Source organism: Achroia grisella, unplaced genomic scaffold, assembly GCF_030625045.1.
Source record: "Achroia grisella isolate CSIRO2021 unplaced genomic scaffold, CSIRO_AGI_Agris_v1 utg754, whole genome shotgun sequence".
Lineage (NCBI taxonomy): Eukaryota > Metazoa > Arthropoda > Insecta > Lepidoptera > Pyralidae > Achroia > Achroia grisella.
In genome coordinates, this window is record NW_026713011.1 from 119,029 (window position 1) to 136,240 (window position 17,212).

At 33.7% G+C, this 17,212-nt stretch overlaps 1 protein-coding gene across 1 annotated transcript in view; it reads left to right on the top strand.

Moving 5' to 3' along the window:
• The window catches only part of LOC131850326 (uncharacterized), a 75,158-nt gene that overhangs the window by 41,161 nt on the left and 16,785 nt on the right, over window positions 1-17,212 (top strand). Inside the window, exons 5-11 of the mRNA XM_059200524.1 lie at window positions 9,362-9,582; window positions 9,803-9,989; window positions 10,568-10,753; window positions 11,307-11,559; window positions 14,721-14,897; window positions 15,691-15,849; window positions 16,400-16,618. Coding sequence (XP_059056507.1) covers window positions 9,362-9,582; window positions 9,803-9,989; window positions 10,568-10,753; window positions 11,307-11,559; window positions 14,721-14,897; window positions 15,691-15,849; window positions 16,400-16,618 — 1,402 coding nt within the window. The remainder of the gene's footprint in view (window positions 1-9,361; window positions 9,583-9,802; window positions 9,990-10,567; window positions 10,754-11,306; window positions 11,560-14,720; window positions 14,898-15,690; window positions 15,850-16,399; window positions 16,619-17,212) is intronic.

The following is a 17,212-nucleotide window of genomic DNA, read 5'->3' on the forward strand; positions in this document are numbered from 1 at the left end:
CAACATTTGAGGGAGATTGTACAAAGTGAGCTGCATCAAGCAGCTTGCTTTATAAACTGTAAATCGGTTTCAGAGATATAGCAGTAAATATCATGGGGATCATATGTACACACGGAGATTTCCCGACTTCGCACGGGTGGACTCCTTTCTTACATCTTGGAATATATTATTGAAAATTTGTAGGAATTTCTAATTTTTTGCTAGTTATAAATATAGCCTAGGATACTTAGGGATAATGTAACATTTCAATGGTGGAAGAAAAAGATCCATGAGTTCAAATATTTTGTGCTTTCTTCCATGAATACTATTCGTGCAGAAAAGTGAGAGTGGTTTTGATATAGTATAGATTTTTTTTGTGTGTGAATAAATTTAATTGTTTATGAAAATACCATAAAGTATCTCATATAGATTCACAACAAATTAACTTCACAATTATTACATTTTGACTAAGTTGACCAAGTCGTCTCTTCCAAACATGTAGCTAAAGCTTTTAACAAAGCCGTTGTTAATTTGTATAGTTAACAAAGTAGGGCGGGCGGCGCCCTCCGCTCAAGTTAACCGAACCGAAGCAAAGGTTAATCGTTAACTCTTGGCTACGTTTACCGTCAGTTACAGCGTTACGGAATAAGCGGTAAGCGTCGATTAGTACATACAGTGGAAATAGTGCGTAACTGTATAAGAGTAGAAATAATTGTGACAACCTCGGTGATTATCGGTTTAGCTTTAACACACCGCCGTACTTTCGTTGGTCGCTGTTTGATTCCTTGCACAATACAGACATTTGTATTCATGATTGTTTATTCGGTCTGGATGTTTTCTATGTTTAATATAATGAATAACGCGTTATTTATACACCCATACGATTACTACATTAATAAAGAGCAGTACATAATAGTTAAAGTTAGTTGGAAATCGAATGGCAGAAAGTTGCGCAATACAAAATAAGGACCCTGATAACCTAAACTAGGTATTACACCTGTGCTATACGTATCAGTGTGTAATATGTATTTACAAAAAAAAATGTATCTAAGTATTTAAATACTGATTTAAATATATATACCACAAGCTTTTTTCGCTTGAGACTAGAGGGCGCTGTGTGAATTGTCCTGAGATATTATCTTATTAAAATTATATTTAGAACTATTAGCAGCAACTAGACAGTGAATAATATGTCATCTATTAATGTTTTAAAGAAATAAAATAGAACTTCTCATAATAATTCAGAATACTACAAAAGTTGCATACGAATACAGAAAACGTTATCATTTTTAATAATATGTTAAGTTAAAGCGACACGGGAGGATCGACAAACTGTGACAAGAGTTGAGGAGAGTACTAAATTTCACATTTAAAAATCTAATAATAATATATGTAATTATTAAAACCACAAACCTATAAGCGGCATGGTTCACGCGTGAATCGGTACAACCGGCACCGATTTCCAGACAGCTTAGGTTGAGTCAGCTAGTCTTTAATAACTACAGGGTTGGTTGCCTCATCATGGCTCTCGAGAAGTACACGCGTATTTCCACGTGCCTCCCATTTGTAGCAATACAATTGGGAGAGGTCTACATAGGCGCGGATGCGGATGATTGCTTCGGCACTCCCATAACTCTGACAAAAAGTTAAGAGAAGGAACGCCTTTGGGTTTTAGCCGGTAAGACTTTTTGTCCGACTGTTTGCAACCGCGTCGGTACGTACAAGCCACGCTAGCAATTCTCCCACTATGAGAGCATTGCAATTATTAAATTTATTTTTAGGTAAGGTCCAAGATGCTGACGTTTATACAGAAGCCTTGCCTTCCATAATTACTAAAATAAGAATATTTTTATCATCGTATAATTTTAAGTAGTATAAATAGTTTTAAAATATAGACGTGTTGGCAATTATCTGTAAGTTTATATTGTTAATTAAATAAATAAATAAAAAAGAGTCCGGCAATACCTGTCTACCTCCCATGGGGCGGGAGGTCTCCATGAGGATATTCCCTAACTTTAATAAAATTGTATCAAAAATTCAAATAATCATAAAATAAAATTCCTATGAAATGATTAACGGATGACCCCGGGTAATGGATGATCGTGCCAGAACAGTTCACTACCCTGTCTAGTAATGTCAGCTTATTAGAAGGAATGTTTTCTGGGAGATCACTTGGCGTCCCGCCAATATCACTTCATTTTATAATCCATAGTGCTACGTTCAATGACATAGTTATGTTAACTACCACTGACCTATTTTGTAAAGAACTACCTGCCCTTGTGAAATTTATAGGCTATGTGCTATTCTGATGTTATTGTAAAGTTTCATTAAAATCCATTTAGTAATTTTTGCGAGAAAGATTAACATCCATCCATCCACACTCACAAACTACCATTCGACCCGGTTTCGCACGGGTTTTACACCTTCGGTTATATTATTGAAATTTTATAGAAAACCCTAATTTTTGTTAGTAATATAATCAATACAATGTAGTATTGTAATCCTGGAAGAATTTCTGACATCGGTTCAGTAGTTATTGAGATTTTTCGTTACCAACATACAAATCTATCCTTTATATAATATTACTATATAGTAGAGTTGTGAATTTATATTACATATTTTTAAATTCAGAAATATAACCATATATGCAAAGTATTTTCTAAGTATTTAACAGCTGAGAACTCACAAGGAAAGTCAAAGGTTAGCTACGTCTGTGTGCAGTTTAATTTGCCACTTGCAGACTAGTATAATAAAAACTCAAAAAGTTTACATTTATGTATAATAATGATTATACATAAATAAAATGTACCATAACGATGGTAAATAAGCATACAGCCCATCTTATAGTAAACAGTTAACGGCCCATAAACGCCTAAAATAGAGTTGTCACGCGCTAGTGACCCTAAAGAAACCTAAATATACTCTTCTGAAAAACCACATGCTGTATTCTCTAGAGAAAACCTCGGCACTTCACTTTCACACATAAAGTATATAATATAGGTGTACAATAAAATTCATATATAATAATAATAACCTCAGGACAATTCACATAACGCCACCTAGACCCAAGTTAAGCTAGCTAAAGCTTGTGTTATGGGGTTCTAGATAACTGATACAAATGCAGACATATTTTTTTTCATAAATACGGATAGAAAACACCCAGACTGATACAAACAATTGTATTCATGAATACAAATGTTTCCACCGTGCGAGGAATCAAACCCGCGATCATCGGAAGTAAAGCGATGTGCCTAACCGCAAGACCACCGGGGGCGTCAAATATATATATATCAATTTCACATGATAAGATAGTATATTTAAATACGTATATCACAATGTCAAGAGTTCCGTAGCCCTATTTAGCTATTTAAAAAACTGAATAAATTAATTGCCAATTAACTACGTAGACGGGGTGATCGCGTGCTCCATTGCAATTTACGTTCTGCCCTTGGATACAGGCGTTTCCGAAGACATTATAAGAGTATGTTCCTTGCCTATGCTTTTAACACCTCTGCTAGATTAAAAAAGTTATTTCAATTTTAAATTTCGAATTTCAATTTTAACAGTCAATATAAGTATAGTTCAATGTTCTATTGCCATGCGATGACCGTTGAAATTTGATTTTGTTTTTTTATGGAATAGAGATCATAATTCTAGAAGGACATATTGAAAAACAATCAATAGATCATAATTAATATAAACGATATTTTACAAAAAAAAATATATAATGAATACTAATATTATAAATGCGAAAGTTTGTTTGTAACTCTTTCAAGAAAAACTACTGAAATTTTTAAACTAGATATTGAGATATATATGTAAATTGGGCAAAGTATAATAATAAAAGTAAACACTATATTTAATGAATGACAAATTATTTTTTTTCAAAAACCGCTGTCTATAATGGTTATAATAATATACTTATAATCTTATACATCTATTTTAAATATATCGTAGTTACAGTATTATTACATAGTATAAAATGAAGTTGAACTTGAACATGAACTTTTAAACTACGCAACGGATTTTTTTACAGTTTCTAGGAAAAGATAGAGTGATTCAAGAGGAGTTTATATGTATAATATATGTACACCCGCGCGAAGGCAGATCGGGTAGCTAGCTATTGTATATATCTACATGGATTATATATGCTATATTTGTTCCATATAAATATAGTAAAAAAGCTGAATTTTGGTATATAGTTGTATTAAATAAATATGAAATTAAAATTTTATTAAATTAGGTAACTAATATATATTACACTCCATAGATAATTATACCAAACCTAATCAAGTTATCTTTATTCATGTATGTCTATGGTTTTTTATGATATCTTAAATATACCATCAGTTAGGAGTAATAGAAATAGAAATAGAAATAATCTTTATTCAAATAAACTCATTACAAGCACTTTTGAATAGTCATATTTTGATTCTACCACTCATTCGGAATGCAGATTCATCACAAGAAGAATGAGCAAGAAACTTGTGTGTTGCTTTTTTTAATAGATGTTTTTTTTATATAAATAATTACAGTATAACAAGCATGCGATAATCAACATAGAAGTCGCTACGCACTCATTATTAATGTAATCAGATAATATTTTTCTAGATTTAAAATTTTTCTATAAAAACATTATTATCGTTAACGAAAATGCAAAGGAACTGTTTTATTTGACATTTAAATCTTTTTTCTGGCAGATTTATAACAGACTGCTTATAAACTAAGAAGAACTGTCATGAAACTCAGGTCTTATTCTTTTCAAACGAACTTGTACATGATTACAAAAATTCAGATTCATGTTTAAATTAAATTAGGGAGAATGTAGTGACCACTAGCGTATACTATTGCTCATCATCTGCTTCTTCCTTATCCCATTTATTTGGGGTCGGCGTAATATGTTTTTCTCTTCCATTCATTTCTGTTCGCAGTCATCCCGTTATTCCCCTTTCTCACCATATCATCTTTCACACAGTCCATCCATCTCTTTTTACCCTTATAACCATCCACATTCATATGTAACACCGTCCTTAGGATATGATCTTCATTCCTATACTATTGCTATTTTTGTCAAAAGAAAATAATATAATCTGTAGCCGTAACTCGGACAGAGCAGTCCCCACAAACAGCTCAAATATAATTTAATTTTTTATGTAATATTTTAATGTTACATCTATAAACATATTACTACATACATACATACATAACAAAAGTTTGTAACTCTCAGTTTTATGACTAGGAACCGTGTCGTGTCGCACAAAGCCGTTGTTGCTCGCGTGACTTAAGAAAAATAGTTTATATGTTTCCCTTTAATCTATGTTTCACTTTCGTTTAATGGCCATACAACCTTTTTTTATTTCAGTTCGCAACTATCCACTGCGTTTATTTTTCTTTTCCTTCTAGAAACACTCAGACGAATAGTCTGGTTTAGATGCCGTAAAGGTAATTGAAATCTACTTTGTTTGCAATTTCTCTTTCTAAAATTACCGGAAAATTAGGAACTAAATGAACGGTTTATTACAGCCTAGTGATCGAGTTGTTTACGTCAATAACGCACTAATTAGAACAGCCAATTTAATTACTAAAAAGTTCGTTACCCACATTTGATCGGCAAAGAATCGAACCCACAACCTTAATTAGCACATAGACAAAACCAACCAATTGCACCGACCAGTACGCCAAATTTACAGATCGTTATTAAATAATCTATGACTTTTCCAGTATTCCTAACATAACCTTGTTTGAATCTGGTGAAGATGTCATTCGTATCCCAAACCGTTGCTGGACTGAGTCAAACCCGCCGAGAGAACCCTCCACCCCGGCAGCACTGCTCCCACCAGCACACTCACCGGAACGTCCAACTGTGCAGAAAGAATAGCCTCCCAGAGTGGGACCCCCCTGAGCTAAGGCAGAGGAAAAATAGCCTGCCAGCTGATATCCTCGACAGAGTTAAGGATAACACACACAGCCCCAGTCCACCAATTCTCGAAGAAGAGTGACAACCATCCCCGTAAGTGACCTATCGGTGTCCCCAGTCACTCTAGTAAGCATGGACTCGCACTCCAATAGAGATGAAGAAGAAAGGCTTTTTGGGACAGGCCCCCTTGCATGCGTAGCAGCTTCTGTGAGACCTTAGGGGCGGACCTTGCACGAAATACCCTTATAGATGTCTGTATACTTTGTGATATATCAATGTTAATTTAAGAACTGGACGTTTTCTATAATATAATGGTAATAGTAACAAAACATAGGAAGCAGTGGATTCAATCCATGGTCTGAATGTGTACTAAAATGCAGATGACTTTGAAAGAAGAATTGAAGAAGTTGATACCAAATATGTACGAGTACAACATATAAATGAAATCAGTATTGAATGCCGTAATGAATCGTAATATAGTACTAATGTTGTAAAAATTATAACAGGAGCTATTCGAATTGCCGCTATTGTAATTCTTTATTTTAATCTTTTTGCATCCTTTACGTTATTCTTCTATGATCTCAATATAGCAAAGGAAGTTGATTTTTTACATAAAATTAACAAATAATATTTATCTCTTGTAATTAATTAAAGAAATTCTATAAAACAACAATGAAAGGCTATTCAGGCAAGAGGATGCTAGCTAATGTAAGTGAAAAATATATATGATTAAAGGAAATGTATATAACGCAAAAATAATTAACTGTTTGTCTATTTGTAATGGGACAAGGCAAATAATATTATATATTGCTTATTTACATAGTGTAAAACAAAGTCTCCACCGCTGTCTGTTCGCTTATATCTTTTAAATTAGGTACACAATGGATTTAAATGCAGTTTCTGCAATAGACACTACAGTGATTCAAGAGGAAGATACATGCGTATTATAGTTTAGAATAAGAAATTCAAAGATTGTTGTAATGCTTCCGTGAAAACATTAAAAACAAACACATTTAATATATATGTGTAATGTATATTAATATTAATAATGATAAAAAAAGACGTGAAGCAGAATTTAAAGCTTAATTTAAAATTATTAGACTAATTTCTTTGACTATTACGTCAAACGCTCACGTAAATGTACTCGAAGGATAATTACATGCTATATAATAATCATATGCTACAAGACTTTTAGACTGCTAATGAAGCAGTCTCACGGCGTAGACAAATTAAATCTAAACTAATTAACGAATAATTGAATATGCCTTCCAACGTCATTACGGAAATGGGACAATTACTGGCCAGTTAACTTATCCGTAACTGGAGATAACGAGACTTCACGTGCCATGATTAATACAAATTTATTAGTATCGACACCATAATGCAAATTCCACACCATATATGATAGTTTTAAAGGAACGAGTTGTAATCTTGAGAAACAATTTTGCAATCTTGGGCGTGGTGTAAACAAGATATGTAATCATTAAATTTCCATCAACATAATTAACTATTAAATATAAAAGTACAAAGTAAATATTATGAATGTTTGATAATCTAAAAAGAAATTGTCTTCAAGAAAGTGGTTGATAGAGAAATCTTACAAACTCAAATTCGCTTATAATTGTTAATAAATTAAGGTTAAATAATGTTAAAAAATAATATATGGCACAGAGATCAAATAAGGACTATATGTTAGAAAGTGTATAACAGAAGATGGTCTGATCACCATAAGCAATATCTTTTATATAACGGAATCAATAAATAAAAGATGTTGAAACAGAAGATCCATCACCAAATTTCTTGTAAGTTATGAAGTATTCTTTATACTACATGAATAACAATGAATGAATGATATAAAAGACGAAGAAGCCTTGTAACATATTTAAAATGACTGGACAGACTTTTTGGAAATGTGGCAAGTTATAGAAAAGTTCCACACAATAGAAGAAAAGATACACTGTATTGCCAATAAACTGTCTACGTTTCAAAACTGTTTGTTACGATAACCGCAGAGTTGGCAAGTCCACTTGGCAGGAACGCAGTAGTTGCTAGATCAACAGTTCCGGAGCAAGGTCGACTGAACTTTCCCCCGGTTAACGTGTAAACACGCGAGGGTATCGCACGAAACTTGCATACAAGTTCTAACCAGTCATCGCGCTAATTCAACGATGAGGTCAATGTCATTAAGGATTAAGTTCAAAGAGTTAAAGAGTAGCGTTTACTTAAAAACGTACATTAACTGATATAGTTGATTAAGTAGTAAACCACTATCATTAATAAACCCAAATAGAGGAACACTCGAATCAATTTCATTACACTGATGATACCATTAGCTTGACAGATTCAGTTTACCCTCATCTAAAAGTGTCTAAACCTAAAGATTACAATATTAGTCCTTAAAAATCTGTTGTGCTAGTCTTACTAGAGAAATGCCATTTACCTCTTTCTTACGAAATTCTGTTGCTAAACAGCAAACTACAGCTTGCTCTGGACATTATGCTCCGACGCGATGTGGCAGTAAAATTACAGGGTATCAAGGCATATCATGAAGATCTAAGTATTATCAGAAATGACAAAGCATGAAAAATATCGTAATATACGTGGTTTCACAATGCATTATATGCTCTTTGTGGTGCTGCTCATGTACATATATAGGCAACAGTTGCCACTTTTCCTGAAATTCCATTATCTTCTTTGGCAAATATTTTTTTATCAATATTCTCTTCCTTTCTAACGAATATGAGAAATAAAGTAAATAAGGAATCTAAAATATAGAATATCTTCATAGTCTTCGTAGTTAAAGCTATTGATAACGACATGTCGGGCTGAAATTACTGTGTAGCTTACATAAAACCTTAGTCATGCTACATTAGGGCCGGTTGTTTTTGATGATTCACTGTCTTCAATCTATAATACTTATTATACATTACATCTCGGTTCATACGTTATTATTCATATATTTATTTTGAATTTTACGTTATTCCATTGTCAGTTTTATTTACACAAATATATAGTAAAAATCCGTTTTCATATTTATGAATTTAATAATAATAGTCGTTTCTGTAGATAGAAATCTATTTCCGATGTCTTTCAACCTCTAACTGTCTCTAAGTCTATTTATCTAAATGCTTAACAAGATACTCGTATTGTGAATTGATTAAAATTCCGTAGTAATGGTGCTTTACAATGACTTCACCCTTAAAATCTATCTTCAATATATTTTTCTTATAACTAATCAGTATTAGAAGTAATAAAATTTGTTCCAAATGTAATTTTCTATATGTATTCACATAAGCAATCCTGTTTCTAATGAATAAAGTAAAATGACATAAAATTTTATTTTGATTTCTCCTACCCTTTCCATGGCTAATCCTCTCTTACAGCTTGGTGATCCAAAAACTTAATCAGTACTGTTGCTTCATCACGCGTATTTATTTCTAATTCCAATTCCTTCTCTTGTTACAGTCGGAGCGAGTTTCTAGGATGTGTCTCGTTCCCGTTGAAAGATGCACTTAATAGCGACATCACTGGCACATACTTCCTGCAAGGTACCGGCCGGCAAGGTGCGCCGGCGCATGCGAATGACAGGGGCAGAGACGACCGCGTGACTGAAGTACAACGCAAAATGGCGACTGATAATATAGAAAGCACCAACGATGGCACCAAGGAGAATCATAATGACAAAGGTAAATTAAAAAAGGTTTTTTGGAAGCTAATGCATTTTTAACTGAGACAGCATTTGTCAGGCCAGACAGGCCTTCAAATATTGTATATTGCCATGTATTGTATATTGGAGAATACCAAATTAAATTATTATATTGCTTTTATAAAATTATGGAATGTTCTCCAAAATGACAATGGAGTTTAATCCGACAATATAAGGTCTGGTTTTTATAAATATTTCAGGTGTGGCTGCAAATGGTCCATCGTCTGCCACGGGCACGAATCAAGCACAGACGGTAGCCGCGGCACTACAGCGGGAAGCTGACGAGCATCTATTCCTCCGGTATCTAGAACTGGACCCACCTGAAGACCCAGCAGCACCCCGGCGAGCACAAAGAAATGGTCGAACTCCCTTTACAACCACTAGAAAGTAAGAATTCTCTTGTAATAACTACACTTATTATATCAAATAATTCACACCTACATAAAATCATGATTATTATATTACGAATTTTACTGTTACTGGTGTAAACTATTCCACAAGTTACTTTAATGGTATACAATGATATCATCATGAAGGACTCAAAGATATTCTTGGGGGAATATAAATTAGCACCAAATTTCAAAAGTTAATAATATTGATAACCCTCTACAATCCTCACACCATCATCTAGTTCCACACTATACAGATCTCGTGTTACGGATACTGGAAAACTCATATAAATACTAAATACCTATTTTTTAATTTTAATAAATTCAAGATATGGATGTTTTATATATATATATATATATAAAACATCCAAATTAATACAAACAGTCATACTCTTGAATACAAAAGAATCGAAGCGTCCATCGGAAGTAAAGCGGTGTAATAAACCGAGGCATGAGCAACAAATTAATTAGTCATACCCAACAGATCAATAAAATGTCAATAAAATAGACTTTAATAAATAATCAAAATTCACTTGGCATCAACACGATAAATGAATCCTGCAATTTCTTCAACAGACTAGTCCGTGGAACGGGTGGAGGCTTCGGTTTCACTGTTGTCTGGACTCGACCTCCAAGAGTGGAAAGAGTGGCTGCTGGCGGTTCGGCTGAACGTGCGGGACTGAGGGCAGGAGATTATATTGTTTTCGTTGGCACTAAAAATGTGGTCACGGCTGCGGAGGAAGATGTACGGAGTCTTGTAAAGTAAGTTATTTATTTCATAATAACTTTTCCCTTTTTACTGTTTACGGTATTACTGTAAATATTCTGCATACAACGCCGATAGGTCCCAAATGAATAAATATATTTTACTTTAAATTTGACTAATATTATTAATATACAATATAATAACACCATTTCTATAGAGATTCAAAATGGCGAAATTAAATATTACTATTTTGTTTAATTACTAAATACCTATAATTCTGCCATTTTGTGCACAGGCGAAGGATACCATTTACTTAAAAAAAGCCGTTAGCTTGTTTACTATTTCTAATAATAATACGAATATCCCTAGACAATTCACACAACGCCATCTAGTCCCAAGCTAAGCAAACCCTGTGTTATTAGACAATTGATATAAATACTTAAATATTTCTTATAAATTCATACATAATAGACAGAAAACATCCAGACCGATACAAACAATCATACTCATGAACCCGTAACCATCGTGAATTAAGTTGTGTGACCGCTAGACCGGTGGTCTAGTCGTATACGTCTAGGCCGACAATTAAATAGTATTACTCCATTACAGGTCAGCTGGTCAATTGCTCACAATAGAAACCTTCAGAAGAGTTCCCCAAAACGGAGCAGGGGTACGAGCAAGATTAACGCAAGTGACAATCCCTCCACCGGAGTCTACTCCGCCTCCACCACCACGGTCACCTCGTGCGGCAGCTTTAGCATCACCAGCAACGGCAGCCCGACCACCAACAGCTTGTTCCTCCACCAGCCAGTCCCTTGATAGACGCAAACTACATCTTCCACAGGTCACCTTTTCCAAGGAGGTTGGTAATGGAATCATAGTGTAGTTCCTTAGATTAAAATTTTTAAAATGAGGCATACTAGTCATCTGTATAATCTATTCTAATCAACGAAATGGGTACAAAATGACTTCACATGTTCAACATAAATTACATAATCGATTTCTGGCGATAATCCAAATTAGATTCTACTGAGACCTCTTTAATGTCTTTATCGTTAAAGCCGCTATCTATAATACATTTGTTTCCTTTGTTTTTACTTTGACTAAAAGACATTTGTTTATAATGACAGTTATTTTGTTAGATTTATCATAACATTGATTAGAACAGAAATTTTAAAAATCGAATTTAAAATTGGAGTTCAAAATTTAAGAAAGTGGTGCTAGTATTAAATTTCAGGTCTATTCAGGTCGTCTTCTAGCTTGTATTTTACTGTTATATTCGTAAAAATTTGTATAATTTCACTGTGTGTTTTGTTATTTATTTTGTACATACCTATCTTAGCATAGACTTCGTACATTCCATTAATTTATATAGTAATTATATATAATTTGTCACTCTATCCTTATGTAACAAATTATTAGTTAGATTTATTATTTTCATCGTGTATGTAAATCGAATTGAATCAATGGGGAAATGTTACGTTTAAGCTTACCTACTGTTTTTGTTAATATTTATTTTGTTAATGTTTTCTATTTATTTTCTTTGTATTAGACTTTTGCGTGTTGTTTATGTTCATTACTGTAAGAATTATCTTCTGCTATTTCACAATTGTTTTGCGTAATTGTACAATTTTTATTTTTAATATATTTTTTGTCTTATAATTTATATTCTCTCGAAACTCCGTATTTAAATTGGTTCCTGTTATTATTTTGTTTCATAATATTAAGCGCAAATACATTTATTGCTTTTAATTTATTTTCTTTGTGTTTCTTTATATCCCAAACCTTGATACCTTGATAAGTTGATTCAAATACGTGATGTTTAAATTTTATATGTACATATACTATATCAAATATTTCATCGAATGCAATAAATATGGACTACAAAGTGAGCACATTCATTTAGTAAATGCAGCTGCACATTTTGTTTGTCACGCAAGAAAATATAAACCTTAAATCATTGTAAACTGCACTTAATACTAGTTTTAACTAAAATACATACATTTAAATCAAAGCCTGACAAAAGGGAATCAAGCAAAGCTGTGGTCGGTTTTAGGGTATAGAATAAATATGATAATAGTACATGTGCATGCTTTATACTACGCGTAAGAGCAAGTTAACTTGCTAACAAATGCCTGTATAAAAATAGCATGTCACAATTAGAGGAGATATAAAGCAAAATAAGAAGATGATTAGAGAAGTATAATTTACAACTATTTACATTCGCTTATAGCTTCAACATATACAAACAATTCACCTGATCACTGGAGCAGTCGAGTACATGATACACTCAATCTGATCATAGTAGGAGCTAGAATATACCTATACGTTCTCTGATGGAGAAGATATTAGGATTGATATTTGCATTATACTGTAGATACACAAACAGTAGTTGTATCAAGTTGTACAAGTGTAATTATGAGATAAAACGAACTTATAAGTACAGTTCGTTTGATTATATTCCAAACTAAGATATCTAATATAACTGTAACCCTCATCGTTGGACTGAGTATCTTACTAATATTATGAACGCGAAAGTTTGTGAGTTAATTGGGTATTACTAGCATTACTATATGGTGTACTGTATAAGACAGACACGTTCCATATTTCATCTATAAAATATTCCCATGTCATCCCTCACTCGTCTCATACAACTATAATTCTAATAATATTTTCTAGTATCGATTTCTATAATTCAATTTTATCGTTGGGATCATAAAATTGGTTTAAAGACACGACTCTCCCATTCAATTCAAACGGGGATCAAACTTACGACTTCCTGAATCGAGGTTCGAACACCTAGCGGTGCTCTCAGACTAAAATCGTATCCGTTAGGCAAAAGTTTACCTTCGCCCCCTATCGTTCGGTGTAGCTGTAAAGGTGAGCTGTTGCCAACAGCATTAGAGTAGTCTGAAAAAATTAAAATATTAAAGGTTGACTGGAGAAGATCTCTTTTAGCGATAAGTCCTCCTTTGTAACATTCTTTCCTATTAACATAACTAAAAATGTATGTAAGTGCAATTAAAAACATATAAAAAAAATTTAAAGATCTTTGACGCTCGGCTTGCAAAAACAAACGTATCGTCAGTAATTGAGGTTATACGTGCATTTATTGAGCAAAACATATTCTCGATTTGCATTGTCTGGAGAGTTTAATAAATAATTATGAACAGTTATTTAACTGCAATAAGTAGTATTTGGTTAATAATATGGCAAGTCAGAGACCTTTAGTTTTGGACAATATTTATATTAACAATAAATCTTGTTAGATGTATATTTACAAAGCTTACGTGTGAGGAGTCTACTCGAGTTGTCAAAAAAGTAGTAATGAATAGAAATAGTACAAGTGATACTTCTTCGACATATTTGTATTAAATATGTTCTTGACAGAACAGTCGTGGACATTATGTAGCTGGTGTGGTAAGTGGCTGATGTCATCCTCCGTACGACAGGTCGGCATTTTTCGCCGTACGACAAAAGATTAACTATCATACTAATCAGGTATAAAACGACAGTTCTTAGATATGTTTATCATCATATAGGTACTTGTTAATAATAATATTTTACCTATATTCACTTTGTACAAAGTCGTACCATCTCAGCACCACCTGTGGTACCACAGAATGCATGCGTAGGGCTACGAACGTCACATGATGAAGTGATGTCCGTAGTGCTTTTCATATATAAAAGCGATGGTTACCATTTACTGTTTTTACCAATCCAATTATATAAAAAATTAAATAGTAAAATTATCTTTATTTAAATAAACTCCACAAAAGCACTTTTGAATACTCATATTTTGTTTTCTACCACTCATTCGGAACGCAGATATATCCAAGAAGAATGAGCAAGAAACTTGTCTGTTGCTCTTTTGAATAGATGTTATTTAAAGTAAATAATTATACAATAACAAGTAAAAGGCATGCGATAATCAACGTAGAAACCATTAATGGAGACTGCGACCGTTTTACACTATAGTTTTTACTTTAATATGATTTACACTTACAATACTTACAATAACAGACTCCTGGGCTGTCAGCGGATGGCAGGAAACGAGCTCTTCTAGCTGTCATAGCAAGGGAGCAGCACTATGCCACCTGCCTGCAATTCGGCCTGGTGCGGTTCGTCTCCCCGCTGGCGGAGAGAGCTGACTTGATAGCTCCTAGTGATCATCAGCTTCTATTTCAAAATATTGAAGAGGTATACGACGTGTACATTTTGTAGAATTAGTTATTATCTTGTAGAAGTCCATTTCATACTTAATGGATATTATTTTGTTTAATTCCGCTACAATTAGCATATGTGAGATAACGAATATTAAGTGCGCAAACGGGACTATCGCTGCGACCTTCTCTAATGGTGATCAAATTCCAGTTACTGAGTCTACACCCATATTGTGATACGTGTATCGCCTCTGAACGAGGTTTCATCAGGCATTGGATGTAGCTTGGAAGCCTAGTATTGACTGTTCGACGACCAAACCGCGACGCGAGCGTCCTTGTACTTATTAAAATTTGTTTGCAAAAAATATTTTACCGAAATTAATAAACATTTATTGCTTTTACTTTGTAAGCAATGAATTACATTTTGTCGCATAACATTTTACAGTTTATTTTATATAATGAAGGTAGTTTTTAATTTTATATAATATTCAACATATTGCTCGGTAACACTAAATAATATGTACCTATATTCATTGTTTGTAATTTACTTATACTATAAGTGATTTGTTTAAATCTTATAAGAAAATAAAAATATCTTAAAGTAAAGTAAACCGTCAAAAATATTTGACGTTTAGGGTGTAAATGTAAAAGAAACCCATGAAAGTGTAACATTAGTTCATTTTTAGAATTTATCGATTCGATGGTGTTCCCAAAATATACAATATTTTTTCAAAACTTCTTTTTTTGAGTATGATTATTTGTATTTGGTAAGCTATTAGCTCTTACGCTCTTATTGTCTAACAAATCTAATCCAAATCTATTGTTTACAGATCTTTAGATTATCGGAGGATGTTTTAGACCAAATCGTTCAAGATGACGGAGAAATTCAGTCATCGACTGTGGTCGCGGTGTACCTTCAGAAGACCCCTGTGTTCCTTAGCCTTTATAGGAAATATTGTCTAGGATTGAAAAGAGCCGACTGTGTTTTGGTAAGTGTCTTACTTACTACCTTATAAATAAAATCACATTTTGTTCACCCTCAATTCTAAAATTTCTTAAAATATAAATTTAACACTAGGGCAACCTATAGATAATATCTGGAGTTTCTTAATGAATTGAATGATCATATATTCAAACAAATTATGAATGCGAAAGTATATCTGTCTGTATATTTGTAAGATACAAATAACACAGACTATATAATAGAGTTCAACCGTTTAGTCCGGAATAGACTTCCTGAACGGCTGAACGGATCTCAATATGAAGACAGATTGTTATGTCTGTATGTATTCTTTCTTTCAATGTTCGTGGATTCGATTCTTCTCAGGATACAAACATTTCTGTTTGTAAGTATATTTTTCTTATCGGTCTAGGTGTAGGTATTATGGGTATCAAACAGGCTCTGCTTAGCTTGGGTCCAGATGTATTAATATTGTCTTCATATTATTGTTATTTTACTTGTAACAACTAACATTATATATGATAGACGCCCAGTTTTATGCTACATTGATTTTCACTTTTATTTCCTTGTGCTATTAGGTAAAAAAATCAAAAGACCCAAGCGGAGCATTCTCCCGTTTCTGCACGAGCCCGCCAATACCACGTAGAAGACCGGACATCACATCACTTGTACATAAACCGTTGGAGCAGTTTCGGGAGTTACTGAGGCTCATGAGATCCGCAGCCTCCGCAGGCGGATCCGGACTTTATGATCAGTTAGAGAAGAAACAGCTGCAAGTTATCGTGGAACAACTGCAGGTTTGTTATTTCTATCCTGTGGCCATTGCTTGATGGCCTCGGTGGTCTAGCGGTTTAGCACACCGCTTTAAACCTGATGGTCACGGGTTCGATTAGACGGTGCAAACATTTGTATTCATGAGTATGATTGTTTGTATCGGTTTGGGTGTCTTCTATGTATAATACGTATTATTTACAAATAAATATATATCTAAGTATTTATATCAGTTGTCTAGTACCCATAACTCAAGCTACAAGCTAAAAAGAATCCATTTATCGTATCTCTTCAGTTTCAAGAGACTCTCCTTGATGTGAAGCCAAATCTCGAGGTCCTTGGCGTTGATATATCCAGTGACGTTCAGTTTTGCGGTCATTTGGAGGACAAGGCTAAAATAGCCTCAAAAAAGCTTGGTGTGCTCAGTAGAGTGAGACGGTATTTCACGGCGGCCCATCGCTTGCAATTATACAAGGCGCAGATCCGGCCGCACATGGAATACTGTTCTCATCTCTGGGCGGGAGCACCACAATACCAGCTACTTCCATTTGACCGCATTCAGAACCGAGCAGCCAGAATCATTGGTAATCAACGTCTATGTGACAGACTCGACCCATTGG